Here is an 18,089-nt window from a genome sequence, read left to right on the forward strand (position 1 = left end):
TACTCAAAGAGACTGACATTGTCCATTTTCTCACAGAGCCAATGCAGAATAAAAAAGTTAAACTTTTCAAGAAAAACAAAACAACTATGAAATAAATACACAAGTGGACTATCAACTTTAGTCTGAATAGAAATAATGACTGAATGGAATCAGTTTCCTTAATGCAGCTATAAGTTTCTGCATCCCCATATTACTGCTACAAACCATATTAAAAAAAAAACTCATACCGTTCCAATTACGGGCATTCTGTCAAAGAACAGCAGTCTTACGTCATCTATTTTCTGTACCGCAGCTTTTTAATGCGCAACCCAATTCCAAATGTAATGCATGGGTTATAATGTTGTAATGTAATAACCTCATCAACTGTTACGTGCAAATACTCAATTATGCATAACGTAACTGTTGTGGTTGAAGAGCAACATGCTCTAAGCCTGTGTTTATTTTACATGTAGTTTCTTTATTTATCTGTATCTCTTTTAGTGGTTAAAATATCTTAGAACAAGTTTGTTATTTTGATGTGCTGCAGCAGAACGATGCTAACTGAACTGTGTCTGCAGGGGGTTGGGGGAAGGGAAACCGTTTCCACTCTCTCTTTAAATAAGGTGGCATACGTGAATGAGCCGGGCTTCACTATGACCAATAGGGCAGGACCTGAACCTGAACATCTGCACTCCAAAACAACAAGTGGTAAGATTCTTGATTCTACACCAGCAGCATGGGAAGTCTACAACGTTGGATGTCTGACTGATGGGGTATTTTGTTTTTTTGGACACATTTTTATTCTTTTGCTGCTGCTCCAGGGATGATTACTGTGAGTAATGGATGATGCTTCTCAACCCTTGATCCACTCTCCGTCTTTTGATAATGGCTTTCTTCTACCAGACGCTGTATCGCTCTCTTTCATAACTGTGTGTTCATAAATAATTGTTTAGAAATGAAAATAGTGAGATTATCTCATGGTCTGTCTGCTTTCATCTTTGATGCATACACATTCTTTTCATTGAGATTATATGGCAATCTGCTGTACAATAAACTATTTAACAGATATCTCTCTAATTTATTAATGTTTTTTATGTACCTGATTGCAACATCTATGTTGGTGAATACTGGTGTGAGTGGTATATTCAAAGGCTGTTATTCTGCTCATGATTATTGAACTAAAAAAGTATATTTGTGGCTCTTTAACTGGTTCATTAGTGGTTGGAGTACGGTAGTCTTATTGTGTGGAAACATCTAACCTGCTGAAGCTCAATCCTCGCAGGGGTCATCACCCAGACCAAGAGTCAACTCGTTAGTCAAGGATGCTGACTTCAGTGTTTCCATGGGAACGATTCAACATGCTGAAGTTACTGCCATACTAGGAAACAGAAACTCCTTTAGCACCAAAGTAAGGCTTGATGATGGTCGAGTGTTAATACCAAGTGGAACCAAGTGTGAAGAGAAGTTTTGGCAGGAGACAAATTGTCCAAGAGTCCGAGTCTTTTAATAATCCTGGAGCTGCATGTGTCATAGGGCCTCCTGATAGCGGTACAGATGACAATGCGATTAGCCTGAGCCTTCAATAACCTTCAATCCAGTTACAAAGCTATGCCATAGAGTAAGCTGCACTATGTGTGCCATGGTGCATAGAACTGTTACTGCCTTGTGTTGCTGATTATTCCTATTTTCCCATCAAATGACAGGCTCTCCAGATGCAATTATCAACAGCTTCAATGTCCTACCTTTTGAAGCAAATGCTCATGGACAGGAAGGAAGGCCCATAAATTACTACTATTAAACTAAAATCAACCAATATGCTTAAATTTAATGAGCATTCCCGATTGTAAATTAGTTGTAAACTAAATCTCTTTAAAGTTGAAATTCTATTAAAAAATAGAATAGAAATCTATTAATTTGCGATTAGCCTCATTAAACATTTAAACCCTTTTGTAGTCTTATGTTGCTAATTTAATTTTTTTACTCATAGGATAGAGCTTGATCAATACATTTTAATTGAGCTTTCACTTGATTACAAATCATGCCACGACACGACAACGTTTGCACGACATAAAAATGAAGGCACAAGCTATAAAACTGCATTCGAAATCAGGGAGGAAAAAAGGAAACTGATTCTGCTCGATGTCTGTTTGACCACTTAATGTTGCGTTCCATAAAACTATTTTTCAGATGGATGTGTCCCTTTAATTGGAACCTCACACTTGACCTCCAGTGCTCCTAGGAGCCTGCGAACTTCCTGTTGTCCAAAAATGAAATGTCAAATCTCCGGACCCCCCTCCCCATTCAGGACAAACCTCTACAATTTAGTACCAGCATTTGTAATCTTATAATTGCAAAGACACGTTTTTTATACTTTGCAACAAGTACATGATACTTTCATGTGTTTAGACTTTGAGGCTAGTTTTCTTTTGTGTGTGTCTTTTTTCTGGCTTTAGACTTATTTAGTTTAGAGTTTCAACAGGTTTTGGCTCACCAAATTAGCTTATTGATTGAGTTGTGTCTAAAATTGTGTAGACAAAAAGGTGTTCAGCATTTTGCATCACTGCTCACTTTATTGGCCTGGAAGAAGTCTTCAGCTGTTGAGGTTGGGTGTTTGTCACTGTGACTGGTGTCTGTTGAAAGTTGGCTACGGCGTCTTCGCAGTGACATACAGCAAATATCAATCTCCAAAATGTTTCGAATGCACATGTGAACTGAATCCCATGTGCATTCGAGCCTCTGACTGTTTTGCCTGACAGACTATAATATGTTTATTGAACAGCTGCAATCTAGTATATTATTAATACTATTTAAAGGTGAATTAACAAGATGTATTTTTTACCGTACTTTTAGTTTGAATCTACTGATCAGGGGTTGAGTGTATCTGAGTTGTTTCCTACAGTGTTATAGCGCCACCTTCTGGTGGATATTGGTTAGGAACATACAGGCCTTGTGTTTGCAGTGAAACCTTCATATTTTGGATTCCGTGCAATTTTTGGATGAAACTGCTGAACCATTCTTTGGGTAGGAACTAACATAAACGATTCCAGCATGATCGTGATTATGAATTTTACAGTTTCGGGTTTTGAAGGCAATCATTTCCCTTCGTATCAATACACTAACCAAAATAGGGTGTAAACAGCAAATCCTTTAAATCTTATGTCTGTTTTGGCTGATATGATTGTATAGAAACAGCAGCAGCTGTTTTACATTGGGTAATTTAATAGATCATTTCCTACCATTGATTCTTATGAAATAACTTAGTACCAAAATCATTTGAGGGAATAATTTGGAAGCATATGGAAGTGTTGATATGCTATAACTTAGGTGACAAAACACACACACTAGGAGCCCTAGCATTTCTACTATGTATAAAACAAATAGTCTCTCAGATTTGCTCTTAAATGGATATACTTATTGCAGTGCTGTTTGTACCACTGATAGTTGAGAGCAGCAATGGAGAAGAAACCTTATTGTATAAACAGAAGTTTGGAAAACAGCCTCCCAATTGTTTTGCTTATACTCCTGCAACTGAATGCAGTATTGCATACCATTCCATTTAAAGCAATGGCAGCAAAGAAAAGCTGCACTTCCTATTGGGGGTAGGAATAATTCACACAATTACATGGTAGCTTTGAATATTACAAACTGTATTTTTAAGATTAAATCAAAAAGATTAAAGGGAGTTTATGGTCATCATTTGAATAATAATCTATTGTTTACGTGGAGTGTGAGTCAAGAGTATTTCATACATGACATATCAATTTGAAAAGTTTTCTAAAATGTGAAATGCTTTTCAAAAGGCTTCTTTTTTTCTTTTCTATTATTAGGTATTATTGGTGATACCCGGAATATTCTGAATCTGCATTAGAGATGGAACCAGAAGACCCAGACCACAGTGATAAGCTGGTTCCTTGGTCAGGTTCAGACGGTTCTGAGGAGCTGTGTGAGGATGCCAGTGATGAAGAGTACCCTTCAGACCCTCTACCTGCTCACATCCTCGAGTCTGATCTTGAGTCGCCAGCACGCCCTCAGTCACGAGACTGGGAGTCTGCAGGTGAGCAACAGTCCCCGCCTGAACTTAGCGAAAGTGAAGAGGAGCTCTCATATAAAGAAGAGGATGACGTTTACCTTAGTGAATCTAACGAGTCCATTACAGAGTCTCCTCGAATCCAACCCTCACTAACATCACTGTCCACACACACAGAGGGCCCCAACTTTGAGCCTCAAGCCGGCCGGACGTCACGGCCGCCATCGCATTCTTCTTCCATCTCTCTTGACCGTGCAGCTGACATGACATTGGCCTTGACCCTGACAACAGAGCAGCCCCTGGGAGCCAGTCGTAGGCAGGGCCCAGGGACTCTGAACAGGAGTGTTGAATCTTCAGAGGAAGGAGGGAGTAGTGAGGCACCTCCTGCTTCTCTCTTCTTTGGAATTCCAGACAAGGCTGCTGAGCGGGCAGAGAAGTGTAACTCGGAGTCTGACACAGATCTCTGCAGACCGGACAGGCAGAGAGCAAAGTCCAAGCGTAAGTATCTGTCTTCTACCCTAACTTGTTAGACACATGAAGCTAGAAATGTAACCTGCACAGCACATTCTAAAAGTTTTTCTTAACTTTAATAATTGTTAACTTATTAATAGAAAGAAATGTAATTTTGTGTTTGCTTCTCCAGTGGCATCAATTAACTTTTGGTTATAATCCTAAATTACATGTAACTTCCTTTAATCCTTTTTGGTGTTTCATCAAGACTTAATTTCATGTATAACACATGCAAAACCTTGCGGTTGCTGGTTATTTTCATGCTGTAACGTGGGGTCTATTTGAGGTGGACTTACAGGGAGAATTCCCATGGCTTTAAAAGTCCGAGTGAGTTAAGAATAAAATATGACATATGATGAGGCTGGCAGAACCTATTTTGACAGACACCAACATGTGTCAGCCGGCCCTGTCACCCGATCCCTTTTCAAGCGTAATACTTGCCGGCAATGGAAATTGAGCTCCTCATTTTTTTGCCTCATGGACCCCCACCCAGTCATCTGTAAGTGAATATGGTGCTTTTATTAGTGTTCTTGCTTCAGCAGGGGGCAGACCTAAAGTTACTCTTACTTCGTATTAGTGTGCTTGCTTTAAAATCTCCAAATATCAAGCAACAGCCATCATTTTACTTTTCTACTTTCACCAACTAAACAAAGTGTTTAGTTAAATACTGTAGCATCTGCACTGACTGACAAAATACAAATTTAAATACGTGTACATCTTCCTCACCTCTCTTGACTTCTTACTGTCCCTCTCTCTCCTTTGCCTCAGGGCTCAGTCACAACGAGAGCCAATCAGAAAGAAACGTCAAGGAGACCAAGTCCAAATGCAAGCGTATAGCTCGGCTTCTAACGGATGCACCCAACCCTCAAAATAAGGGCGCCTTGCTGTTTGAAAAACGCCGCCAGAGGGTAAAGAAGTATACGCTTGTGAGTTACGGGACTGGGGAGAAAAGGCCCGACAGCGAAGACCCGATAGAGGAGGAAACTGGAGTCAGATCATCTGGTTATAACTTTGTGGCGACCAGTGAATCTGAGTTCGAAGAGGACTATTCTATTTATCAGCAGCAGCACAATTTAAGTCGGGATTGGGGAAGTGGTAGAGATATGGAAGCACTTCCAGACACAAAAGGCAAGGGTGTCGAGATGTTCGCCCAATGCCGCAAACGCATTGATGAAATTGGGTCAGAGCAAGACGAACTGAGGAATAAAGGATTACATCTGGAGTTTTTACAAGAACCCGAATGTAGGGAACGACAGAATGTTTATGACACTGAGGAAATGTATGTGCATACTGATCCGGCCAACTACATGGATGCAGATAGAAGACAGCAAGATGAATACCGAGAAAGTATTCAGCAAATGAACAACCTTTCCAACGTGCCACGACCGTTGGTGCCAAACAGAACCGCAAAGCCGTTCCTAGGATTTCCCTCCAGAACTGCACCCGTCGTGCCTGGTGGCCTGGTTCCAGTGACAAAGAGACAAGAACCAAGATTCAGAGTACCTGTGCCTATTAACACCAACCCGCAAGTTTGGTCCCCAACTGGAGACATCATAGCCTCAAGAGATGAGCGAATTTCTGTGCCAGCAATAAAGACCGGCATCCTTCCAGAGTCTAAAAGGAAAGGCACCAATAAACAGCCAAGGCCGGCGCAAGGATCAGATCAGCACCTTCAGAACAAAGGGGAAAGAAGGTCTTTCATTGAGTCAGAGGAGGACTGTTTTAGTCTTGGTGCTGAGGCTTGTAACTTCATGCAACCCAGGACAATAAAACTCAAAAATCCCCCTCCTGTTGCCCCAAAACCTACCATCAACCCGGCCTGTCCACCTTGGATGAGTAGGAGCCCCTCTGGTGGGCCCTATATCCAACCCAGAAGTCCGGTACCACAAACCACTCATGGTCACGCAGGACCTCATAATCAGCATTACTTACAGCAGCAAGATTGGGCTCAAGCTCAACAGATGGCCAACTATTGGAAACCAGATCAAACTCTGGCAACCCTTCAAACACCTGCCAATGCCTGGGAGCCCGTCAACTCCTCTTCTCAGCTTCATCTCCAGCCAGCAACAAATAGCTGGAATCAGCAGCCATCACAACCCCCAGTGAGTATGCAGGGCCGTGGTCTCAGTTACAGCCCTCATCACCCACCCACACCCTCAAGGAATAACTTAGACAGCACCCTAAGCTCGGTTGAGTCTTGCCCACCACAAGCAGGGAAGTCGAACGGCCATGCAACAAAAGCATCACCGGCCTCCCCAAGGGGTCGAGTCTCAGACAGAGGTAGTAATCGGGCCGCCGATGGTCCACCTATGGCCGGAAAAGGTGCAGAGTTGTTTGCCAAAAGACAGTCCCGTATGGAGAAGTTTGTGGTCGATGCTGAAACGGTGCACGCTAACAAAGCAAGATCCCCCTCCCCGACCGCATCCCTCCCTAACACCTGGAGATATTCCTCCATCGTTCGCGCCCCGCCGCCTTTGTCATACAATCCTCTTCATGCTCCATTCTATCCTCCATCAGCAGCCAAGCAGCCCCCTTCCACAAGCCCCAAAATTAAGCCTAAGACAAAAGAGAAACCTAAAGCGGCCCCAAGGCCTCTCAACCCCTTAGATATTATGAAACATCAGCCCTATCAGTTGGACTCCTCACTATTTAAGTATGAGGCAGTACCTGAGGCCAAAAGCCCCAGCCCAAAACCTACTCCAGCATCAAAGTTTGAGGTCATCAAAAGCCTCAAACATAGATCTGTCCCTTCTCATTCTCCTGACAACGCCTCTGAGCGCATTGTTCAAAGCAAGGCACAAGTCCCTGCTAAGTCTCCTGTATCGGTAAGTTCCCACAATTCTTCTACCCGCCAAAGCACGAGATCGGTTGAGCCTCTCGCAACCGACAGGCGCTTGGATGAAAAGCACACTGTCACCCCAGCGGCCCCTCACATAACCAACAAGCAAGCGCCAAGCGCCCGTCCCGCAAGCGCATCCTCCCAGCATTCATCTGTTGGTGAAAGCATTGCTTCAGCTTATTCTCCTGCCTCTCTTATTGCTAGAGGTGCACGCCAGATGGCACCTCGCCCAAAGTATTCTGCTAGGAAGCCAGTGGTGACGGGCAAACAGTGGAGACCTGTTGCTGCGCTGCATTAGCTCCAATGCTCTTCATGGTCATGCTTTGGTGCGGTCACCGCTGAGATGGTAGAACAAAATAAGATTTGCATAGAATGTCTTAATTAACCGATGGCCATGCATAGATGGTCTAAATGTCACGTCTAAAATAATCGATTATGCATCTAAAAGGATATATTCAGCTAGCAATTTCATTAAACACAATGAATGCACAACAAAGCTACTATTATCCATAGAATAGAATATTTCATAAGATAAAATACCAATAAATAAACTCAGTATATTATATCAACTTCCTCAAACTGGAAGGCGAGTGCTTGTATGAAAAAATAAATGCAAACTAGATAATGTTGCGTAGTTCTCAGGAAGTGCTAATAAATGTGAAATAATGTTTGCAGAGAACATTGTTCAACTGATGTCCCTCTGAGTTGTTTCTTTTTTGCAAGGATTAAGTACTGTCTGGTAATATTAGTCACTGACCCCAAAGCAACACAGCATTACCATTGAATAATACATTTTTTATTAATTAATTAAAAACTAATTTTCATGCCATCTGAGAAAACAACTCACAATTATATTTACTTCATGTTGTTGATCGTTTAGTGTGTGGAGAGAAACTGTCAATGCACTCTTTTTGGAAACACACAATTTATTCAGTCTCATTCCAAACATCAATGGCATGAAAACAGCTAAACGCACCTAAATTGTGATTATTAGCAACGATGATTATGAATGTTTTTTCATGTGGATGTATTTTCTGCAGTTGCCGTTCAGGGCCGGTTATTTAAGTGTTGGTAAAATCATCAGGCATTCTGTAGACTCATCCTGTAAAACATATCCCAGATATTTTTAGATATTCATTCACATTGCCGGTAGCAACTCAAAATGAAAATAGGAATCAATTGCCTTGTCTGTGTTGATTTTTCTGACTTTGAAACATATTTGCACTTCTTGTTCTCAGTCACACTGTGCTATTAAATCTCTCTTTCACTCTACTTGTGAACCTTTCTTTGTGTGTCATGAGTTCCTTTTTCCTGAACTACTGTATCACTACTTTTTTTCTGAGTGACTCATATTTCTTCCTTCATTTTTCTCACATCACGCTTTCACACAGAATGTTCTCGTGTTTACTGCACCTTCAGCAATATTGGTTTTAAGATGTTCACTAATTTGCGACTATACTGGTAAATTCGTACTGTAAATTGCTGAAGGTGAACACCGTCACTGACCAGTATGCCTTGATGTGTCTGGACCGTTGTGCTTGTTTGTTTTCACAGCTTTTCCATGAGTCCACTTCTAACTCTAAAGGGGAAAGGTTTGGAACCATAATCTCAGCCCTCTAAAGTCCTTCGGACAATTTCTGTCGGCCGTCAATTGCCAACTAGTGAAGTGATATCCACCCTAAAGCAGCATTTACATTTAGCAATTCTAATTCTAACGATACTATGTACACTCACGGTAAAAATGATTTAGGTATAAGTATTTTAGGATATATTTAGTTCTCACATATTCATATATATGTTCCTATACTTGTGTGAGACATAAAAACAATATTGAGTTAATATATGGCAATAACAATTGTTTTTCAGAGTAGGAGTATCAGATGGGCTTATAGTCGCTCCGACCATTAGCTTAGAACTGTGGCTAATGCTAATTCTGATCATGTCCGAGACATTTTTTCCGTTAGCTGATTTAAACTAAAAGAAACATACCAATCACTAACAATACTGGACCAATTACACATGTTCTAGGTGTCCTGGGCCTTTTAAATGTTTTATTAAAAAATTGGTAAAGTGGCCCATAATGGAAATATAAATTGAAACTTGTATTTTAGGGTGGATTTCCTCTTTTGTCAGATGAATCAAAGTAAAGGAGGCAGCGATGCAGTTCCAAACAAAGATCCTTCAACTTGTTTGTTGTTTCATAGTAATATTGCCATTTCAAGTTTTTTGAACCAACAGGAGGTAAGTTCTTAAATATTATTGTTTATTTTCTATTTTTGTTAATAATGAGATGCTTTTTTATGGTTCAAGACATTAATACAAATCTCATCCATTATTTTAGAAAGATAATATCTGCTGTGTGTGTGTGTGTGTAGCCAAAATCCAGAGTCACATTTTTTAACAAAACTGCAAAAGCAGAAAAGCATAAGAATTTTAGTTCGATTAAAACTAATATATTTGACTGCCTCTCTTTCTTCAGTTATATTTTTAGTAAAATACAAAAGAATATAAATAAGCTTGATTGAACTCCCAATCGATGGTCCCGGCACACATTAATCCAGTGGGTGGCAGCACAGTCTGCAATGCTGCAGTCAAACCAGCCTTCTGACATGTGATCTTCTTTCCAGGGCTTTGGAAGGAGCCGCTCCTTGAGCCTCCCCAAGCGACTGAATGCAATGCCTTCTCCCAGACTTCTGTCACCTGCGAGCACACCTGGAATCCAGTCATCGTATTTACCGACACAGAGGCAAACGTCCTTTCAAGAAAAAGTCTCCAAGCCACTGTCCCCGTGGGAGGCGGCATCCAGAAGCCTAACCGGTTCAGTGGATGACGCCTTTGGGTTTCAGAGCCTCCCGTCATCTGTTGCTTCAAATGTCCAAGCTGCGGGGCACCGTAGGTCTCTGCCAGAGCCCCCGGAAGAATGGAAGCGCAGGGTGTCTCTTGACCCTGCACCTGTCAGCATGGGTCATTATCATGCAGCTCCAGCTTTTCAGGCACCGTTCATGAGCAGGACATTTCCACCTGAGAGACCAGCCTTCTATGGGCCTCCCTTCAGACCCGCTCAGCCCCTGAGGCCTGTCAGCAGGGCCGGTATTGGATACATGGGACAAGGCTCCAGTCCAACAAAGTACTCCCCGATGCCTGGTGCAGTCCACAAGAGTGAATACCACTAAGATGAGGTCACACATACATGAAGGGAAGTGTACTCTTAAATCAACATACTTCACTGTAAAAAGGTATATTGGACATGAAACACAAAACATTCAATTTGACTTATAGAGATGCAACATTTTTTCTTTTGTAAGAAAAATAGGTTCAAGCTTTGTAGGTCAGCGACATATTTTTCACAATTTACTGGGTTTGTTTGAAGTTGTTGATGGGAGTGATAAAAGTAGCTGTCTTCATGGTACGAGTAGCACAACGACTAACCGCAGCATTAGTGTTGTGTTGCTGTCCCCCCCGCAGAGCCCTAATGGGGGATTTTGCAATCGCGGATTTTTGGTTATTGTATCATTTTTTTTTAGACGTGAGTGTAATGAGAGCCAAAGTGAACGTGTAGCAAATGAACAAACGTTTGATGGATTGGTGTTGCTCATTTTTACGTTATTAATTATGAATATTTACAGAGAAATAAGGCACTCCGATTGTGTGGCTTTTCCATCATGTATTTTCAACTGTTGCTTAAAAACTCACTGTGACTTCATCACTTGTGCACACATCGACATTTCGTACAGCGATAACGCTTGCTGGTGTTACTCATCTTTCTTTTTCATCACCCCCATTGCACGTGGTCATGGCAGGTACATTTAAGCGTTATCATCTGCGGCACTTTTAGCGACCGCTAAGTGACGCACACTATCTTTGCTCTTAAGAAGCTCCGGTGCATTTTTAGGAAAACTTGCAATAAGCGTTGCGTCTTCAGATTGTCTTTATTTAGACTCATGACCTACTTGTGATATCTCAAAATAGATTTGAGCTGGTTTGCTTCTACTAAATGTGTTTTTAAGTCACGATGAATAAATGTTGCATGCAGACGTTATTTATCCCACCTTCAATCACACACTGTGGGGTGTTAATATGTCAACAGAACAGCAGATTCCACCAAAACGCTTCAGGGTTTTAACATGAATTTAGTTGTCATGTTTATTACATATTTTTCTTATTTTTTGGCGGGGGGTGTGTTTGATAATTGACAACAAGTAAATGTTGAGTTTTTGCACCTGTTCAACACAAACTGAAAAATAAAAGACAACATAACAGTCTCTTTAAAGTGGTGTTGTTGTTTTTGCTTTAATGAACATTGTGATATAATTATACATAAAATAAATCATGTAACATTCCTTTTACGTTTTGCACGTCAATACTGATTCAACAATTGAGAAAAGCTTCTGTCAGGAAATTCTTTCATATCTTGTTAGTGTATTTTTGGATAATTTAAAGATGAAATATCTTGTATGCCTGAATTGGGACGACAAGCTCAACTATCAGCGTAATGACCTTGATATTGCTTTAAACATATTTATATTTTTTGATCACTATCTCGGACGGGAACACGCTGACCATTCCGCTGGTCTGTTTATCATTAGATAGAGTCAGTAATTGGGAAACATTGGCAGAAACAAAACTAATTTGGAAGAGAGAGCTACATGGCAGCTGTGTCCAGCATTAGCAACCTTCTTAGCTTGAAGGCAACAGGAGTCCAGGAGGTTACATCCACCCATGGGGACTTTGGAGATCCAACTTAAGGAAGGAAGTGTGTCTCTGGAGGGGAGGCCTCACCTCAAAGAACACCGGTGGGCATGTGTGCGTCGTCCATCCTCTCCCTGCTCACTCTTTCTTTCTCCCCCTCTCTAGTAGCTATCCTTGCCCTGTGGTGTTTGCGAGTGGTTTTGAGTGTTTGGCAGGTTAAATTTAGCCTATTGATGTAAGCTGCATTCCATTCACAACAGACACAGAGACACGGCCACAGTTTAGCCTTAGTGTCCGTGTGCGTGACGATCAGGGAAGATCAAACTACCCACTGTAGGTTGACCCCTGAGCCTCGGCGTCTCCCCTTCAAGGATACAGGTTGCACCCCAGGGATACCATCGCAGGTACGGACAAGCGTCGGCGGGGGTTGTTTTGTCAATATGTAGGGTTCAGCATTCAAATTTTACAAGTCAGGCTTGGGGAAAGTCGGTTTATTGAGGTAAAATAAATGTGGCATTGATTTTCTGTGAATTACTTAATTTCCTTTTTTAAGATAACGCAATATTGGACAAACTATAAGATACATTTTCTTTCTCTTGAATTATATTGCTTTGCGGTTGTTAGCGTGGAAATTATGGCCCGACTTCAGCAGGCACAATTGAGTACTGAAAGTGTTTGGCCACAGAAAGAAGTTATTTTGTATATTATATCAGTATGTGTGGTTGGATACTTATTCTGTCCAACCACACATACCATATGTACAAATTTAGGACACAATAGTTACTCTTGACCTTTAAACTAGCCATTTATTTAGTGACAACCTTAAAGGGAGATACCACGAACATTTTTTAACTTACTTAAATATCGGTCCAGAGACAAGACCAGATTTCAGAGTTATGTGTGTTGAAACCGATCCTAGTACAATGGAGCTTTGCAGTTCTGCGAAACATCATAATCTATTTCAATCCAACCTCGATAGAGAGATTATTGTAACATGGCAAACACTAATATGATACATCTATTTAACGGCAGCCTTATACATTTTTATTGAAATTCTCAAAGATGCTAACAGCAAATGGGATATATACTTATAACGTTTTATTGACTAAAAAATGTAAAAAAAGAAATGTATCACTCAGTCAGATCAACTACATCCTGTGTCCCTGCATGTGTCTCCAGTACTCCTGAATTCTGCCCAACCTGCCAAGGCCACAATGTCACAATTCTGTACAATGCCAACTGGAGAGAGGAAGAAGCGTGCAGCAGCTATTTGCCAGGAGGTCCACGGTACCAACGGTATGAAACACACTGATAATCTCCATCGTGATCAGGGTTAAAAATGCCAGAGTTACGCTCCAGTATTCACAATAAATAAGCTAACGGGATGATTCACTACCTATGGGGATTAATCCTTTGTCGTTGTCCTTTTCAAAAGGCTATTTCTGGAGAGTAGGGGAGAGGGTGGGGGAAGGGGGGGGGGGGGGGTTGAGGGACAACTGTGTGTAGCCATTTGGATAACTTGAAGCTTTGTGACAGCTGGGGTACATACCGTCTGTTTAGGCGGACGAGGAAGCATCACGTCCGTCCAACACTAATTCTCAAGTACAATGACAACTCATCTTCCATGACAGGGCTTACGAAATGGAAAACATTTACAGTTACATTTTTGGGAAGCATTGGATGATATTTATGGACTTTTCCCTTCAAGACAAAATGAAATCAGAGTTTATTTATATTGCTAATCCCCCCCATCTGGCTTCAAATCCGTCCCCCTGCCAAGTTAGTTTGTGATAATTATATTGTAGGCAATTTATTTAAGAATATTACATCAACTGATATTAACTGACATAATAAAAGGTTAACACCATTTTTTTGCGACAGGATTTGTCTACAGAACAGCTGCGGGATTAGATTAAAGGCTTTCAACATTTATTATGAACAACTGTCATGATAATTTAATTGTCATAAATCAAGGGTTTAACAACATCTACTACATATATTTTTGCTTAGGGATCCCTTTATAGAAAATGCGCCTTAACTTCATGATACATGTTGGTACGTGATTGTGTTTTTGAGAATAGTGTTGGCTCAAAATGAGGTGAATGAGGTAAAATTGCAAATTATCGTCCACTGAATCTGAATGCTTTGAATATTGTTATCCCCCACTTTATCTTCAACTTTATGTGTATTTTCTTTTTTTTCAAAAGGGTACGTAATGGATCTCGGAAAGAAGCTCAGCACTCCCAAGGACATTATGTTGGAGGAGTTGTCGTTGCTTTCCAACAGAGGTTCTCGGCTTTTCAAAATGCGCCAGAGGAGATCTGAAAAATATACATTTGAAAGTATACAAAATGAGGCAAACACACAGCTGAATGTAAGTCGTATTTTTTTTTAATCAGTCTCTTCATTTTTGTTTGAATACATTCTGTAGTTCTGGCAAACAAGTTCTGCAAAAGCAATTTATCAGGAAATATGCTCTTGAAAAAAGGTGTGACAAAGCCTTTTTACCGTACGTCGTCCAGCCAAATCTTCTGAGAGCTGCTGGGCCCTTTGCTAAGAAGCAGACCCCCCCCCCCTTTATCAGTGCCTGTTGATACTTTTCTGTGTGTATAAACACTGTAGTTATAAGTGTGTGTGTTTTATTGTGTCTGAGACAAGAGCACTGTACATGTGCCAGCTTGTGTTTTGTTACTCAACTGATAACAAATGGATTAATTTTATTTTAATTGTATTTTGCAGAATGATATTTTAGCTCAGAATGCACACACTGTGGAAATTAAAGTGGACCCACCGACCGATGGAAATGCAGCTAATCCAGAAATCATTGTTTCAGGTAATTGTGGTCTTTGATATGTTTACTTTGAAGCCAATATAGACTTTCTACAATGATCTACAATGTTAATCAAGATAAAAACTGTAAAAAATGTATCATATTTATGTGTAAATCTACAACTATTAACTTTAAATGTAGTCTTTGGAAATCAGTCCTACTATATCTACTATAAAAGAATTACTGAACATACTGCACACTCATAATTACCATAACTTGCATAATTCATATTACCCCCACTTTAAATGCTTCCTTTTATTATATTATATTTTAATAAGCCAACACAATCCAGTGCTTTTCCAAACCCCTCAGTACGGCATCATCCCACTTTGGCACTTTGTAGGATGAGTGCACACTTCAACTACGTGCTATTTTAAGGCCTCAGATCTCAATGACAGACAACTCAGTCTGCCCATAAGTGTTCCCTGAGCACGGCCTCTATTCACAATCCACTCTAAAACTTTATCCCCCCCAACCAAAAGGCTCATCTTTAACCCGTAAACTGCAAACCAATCTGTGAGATCGTTCCGCCGCGCTGTTTGGGCCAATCCCACGGTGTCTCTCTGTCTTTGCTTGGTTCTCGACAGACACAGCTGCAGAGAAGTTATCAGCCACAGCCATGCCCAAGTCCTACCACTCCCCGTGGGACCAGGCGCTCCTCAGCGACCCCGACCTCGCCGAAACCCTCAAACTGACGATGTCGGGACCAGACCCACAACGGGACCCTCCTGAGTACAAAAGCTTTAACCGGTGAGAACACGAAATGTATCAGCCCGCTTTGGTCTATTGGTCTATGAGCGTGACAATGAGGAACTATTCACGCTTTATGTCAATTACAGGGTTGCCACTCCTTTTGGTGGCTTCGACAAAGCTCCCAGAGGAATCACATTCAAGCTCCCCGATTTAGACCTGAACCCGCCCAGGTACCACGAGCTGCAGGAGCCGGCAGTGAAAAGACCCACCTTTAATCGGATGGCCCAAGGGTGGATATCTGAGGGCGCTCCTCTGATCCTGCCCACTGTCACCGTGGAGGCCATTAACATCCCGGAGTCTGATGACCTGTAGGTCGTCTAACCGTGTGTAGGCCGGCCACGTGATGTCAGCTGTTGTGTTGAGTCCCCACGTCTGATTGAGGAAAAAACACCCTCGTTCACACCTAAGTCACAATTACTTACTAATATTTTGGATTGATCCCATTTAGTGGAGAAAAGATATTTTAAACTTTTGTTGACCAGTGCGTTTGGTGTAAACTTAAACTGTGTTCAAAGAAAATCATGTAAATAGCATAACTCAAGAAGAGTTTCCACTGACACATACAGCAAAACTGTAAATTGTATAAATGTTCAGTTGAATTTCATGAATACATAATGTAAATAAAGAATGCAACTTATTTATTGATTAAACACAACTGGAACATGCAGTGAGTTATATTTAGTTATTGTGATAAGCAGTCTTCTATTTATACTGATGATAGAATGATATTACACAAACACGAATAAAAATGAAGTGCTCATTTTTATTTATTTATCATATAAATTCATATAATAAATAACTCAACGTCATTTCATACAAAGCAAAGGATGAACACAGACATAAATAACTCAAGCTGTAATTTAAATTAATCGAAAATTCAACACAAAATAATACATTAATAAGGAAATAAGGAAAGGGAAAGGACCCTTTGATAGCTCTGATTTATTGTGGACTGCAATTGAAAAATATTTTTTTAAATGATATTGGAGCTATAAGAAACGCTTTTATATTGAGGAAATAACAGGTCACATCAAAGTGGAAGACTGAGAAATCTGGACTTTGACCTGCGATGAAACTAATGAATTAAAAACACGGATATAGAAACAGTGACTTTGTGTGCCAATACATTTAATAATTGTACAAAGTTGATATATTATGGCCTGCCTTGTTTGCAGTGTGAGCAAATTGAAATGTTTGTTGTGTGTTGTTTCTTGTCACTGATGTCCTAATCCGTGTAACGTGTATAATTATACTGTGTATGAGTGCAAAATACACACAATGTCTGTGAGCTATATTTGGGTATTTTCTGAGAACATTCAAGCGGCATGATTTTACTACAGTTTAAGTGTATCGCTTTCTCGTAAATATTGCATAACTAACTTTCTAACTATAGTTTTTATAGTTTTCTCCACATCACACAAACAACAAAGAACAAAACAAAGATCAGAAAGTACATGTAAGCAAATATTTCAAATAGAAATATCAGTGGCATGATTTATTGTTTATGGAAATAGCAGTAGAGGGTGTTTAATGTGTGCATTCACAGATAGATACTTAATGTACCCCAGAACTAGAATGCTCCCTAAACAATAGGCTAAGGTCAGGCTCCAAATCTTTGCAAAGATGTTACATTTCCTTTTCGCTACATACTGTATGTAAGTTTCTCTAAGGCGAGGCACTGAAGCAGTCCTTTTATACAATCATGTTTGTTCGGCCTGTGAGCGGATTTCCAGGCCATTGAAATCATATGTTTCGCTTTGAGACAAAATATGACCATGTTTCTTTTGCTATTGTTAAGAGTACAATTTGCTGGGACACGATGGCAGTTGTTGTTTGATACAGACCGATATAATCCCTTTACAGGAATCTTGAAACAGGGTGCAAGACGCAGTGAGCCAAGCTACCTTTATGTATGCCACATTTAACAGTCCGCTGACATAATATATCATTTTCATTCTCAGAGAGAAGGGAGATACAGCAAAATCTAATTGAAGGCCAAAGTAGGAGCTCTTGAGCAAACATTATGCATGACTATCATTTCTCCCAAAAGTCGACAATCCAAATACTTTGTATTTTCATTTACACAGAATGTTCTGTTGGTCAATTCATTTCTTTGTTTTGTTTTGAGACTGTGAGAAAGCTGACAGGTTTGACGAGGTTGTTCACTGAGTATTATGTCTTATATACATGTAGCAGGTAGAGTATGTGTTATTGGGGACAGAACCCAACCCAAACTGCATATTAAAGATTTAGATTAGGAACAGTTATTCTGTTGTAAAAGTCATTTTAGCCGTTGATTTATAGTTGCTGGGAGTCTATTTAAGTCCCTTTTGGATAACCTATAACACCCTGCAAACTGAAAACAAGAAAGAACAAACAGATAATAATAAAAAGATAACGCCAAAAATAAACTAAAGAACAGTTTGACAGCTCATCTGAACAGAGCTCAGCTGTGCAACATT

The 18,089-nt window shown here is 40.4% G+C and overlaps 2 protein-coding genes across 2 annotated transcripts; both read left to right on the forward strand.

Annotated features, from left to right (window-relative positions):
- The first annotated feature begins 632 nt into the window (after nt 1–632).
- synpo2b (synaptopodin 2b) lies at nt 633–8,627 on the forward strand. Its single transcript, XM_037471404.2, has 3 exons — nt 633–687; nt 3,848–4,504; nt 5,285–8,627. The coding sequence occupies exons 1-3, from the start codon at nt 633–635 to the stop codon at nt 7,651–7,653; spliced, it is 3,081 nt and encodes a 1,026-aa protein (XP_037327301.2). The 3' UTR covers nt 7,654–8,627.
- A 3,682-nt stretch (nt 8,628–12,309) lies between these two features.
- Nucleotides 12,310–17,879, forward strand: myoz2b (myozenin 2b). The gene is made up of 6 exons (XM_037473066.2): nt 12,310–12,448; nt 13,224–13,340; nt 14,252–14,418; nt 14,784–14,877; nt 15,462–15,624; nt 15,714–17,879. Exons 2-6 carry the CDS (start codon nt 13,259–13,261, stop codon nt 15,937–15,939), a joined length of 732 nt encoding a protein of 243 aa, XP_037328963.1. The 5' UTR covers nt 12,310–12,448; nt 13,224–13,258; the 3' UTR covers nt 15,940–17,879.
- Nucleotides 17,880–18,089: the final 210 nt, after the last annotated feature.

The sequence above is a fragment of the Pungitius pungitius genome, chromosome 9 (genome assembly GCF_949316345.1).
Source record: "Pungitius pungitius chromosome 9, fPunPun2.1, whole genome shotgun sequence".
NCBI classification, from domain to species: Eukaryota; Metazoa; Chordata; class Actinopteri; order Perciformes; family Gasterosteidae; genus Pungitius; species Pungitius pungitius.

What these genes read in the sequence shown, in the direction of transcription:
- synpo2b (XM_037471404.2), top strand. Translation starts at nt 633, where the DNA reads ATGACCAATAGGGCAGGACCTGAACCTGAACATCTGCACTCCAAAACA. An exon ending in GCACTCCAAAACAACAAGTG is followed by an intron (nt 688 to 3,847) that starts GTAAGATTCTTG and finishes AATCTGCATTAG; the next exon opens with AGATGGAACCAGAAGACCCA. An exon ending in GCAGAGAGCAAAGTCCAAGC is followed by an intron (nt 4,505 to 5,284) that starts GTAAGTATCTGT and finishes CCTTTGCCTCAG; the next exon opens with GGCTCAGTCACAACGAGAGC.
- myoz2b (XM_037473066.2), top strand. Translation starts at nt 13,259, where the DNA reads ATGTCACAATTCTGTACAATGCCAACTGGAGAGAGGAAGAAGCGTGCA. An exon ending in GGAGGTCCACGGTACCAACG is followed by an intron (nt 13,341 to 14,251) that starts GTATGAAACACA and finishes TTTTTTCAAAAG; the next exon opens with GGTACGTAATGGATCTCGGA. An exon ending in TCCAGAAATCATTGTTTCAG is followed by an intron (nt 14,878 to 15,461) that starts GTAATTGTGGTC and finishes GGTTCTCGACAG; the next exon opens with ACACAGCTGCAGAGAAGTTA.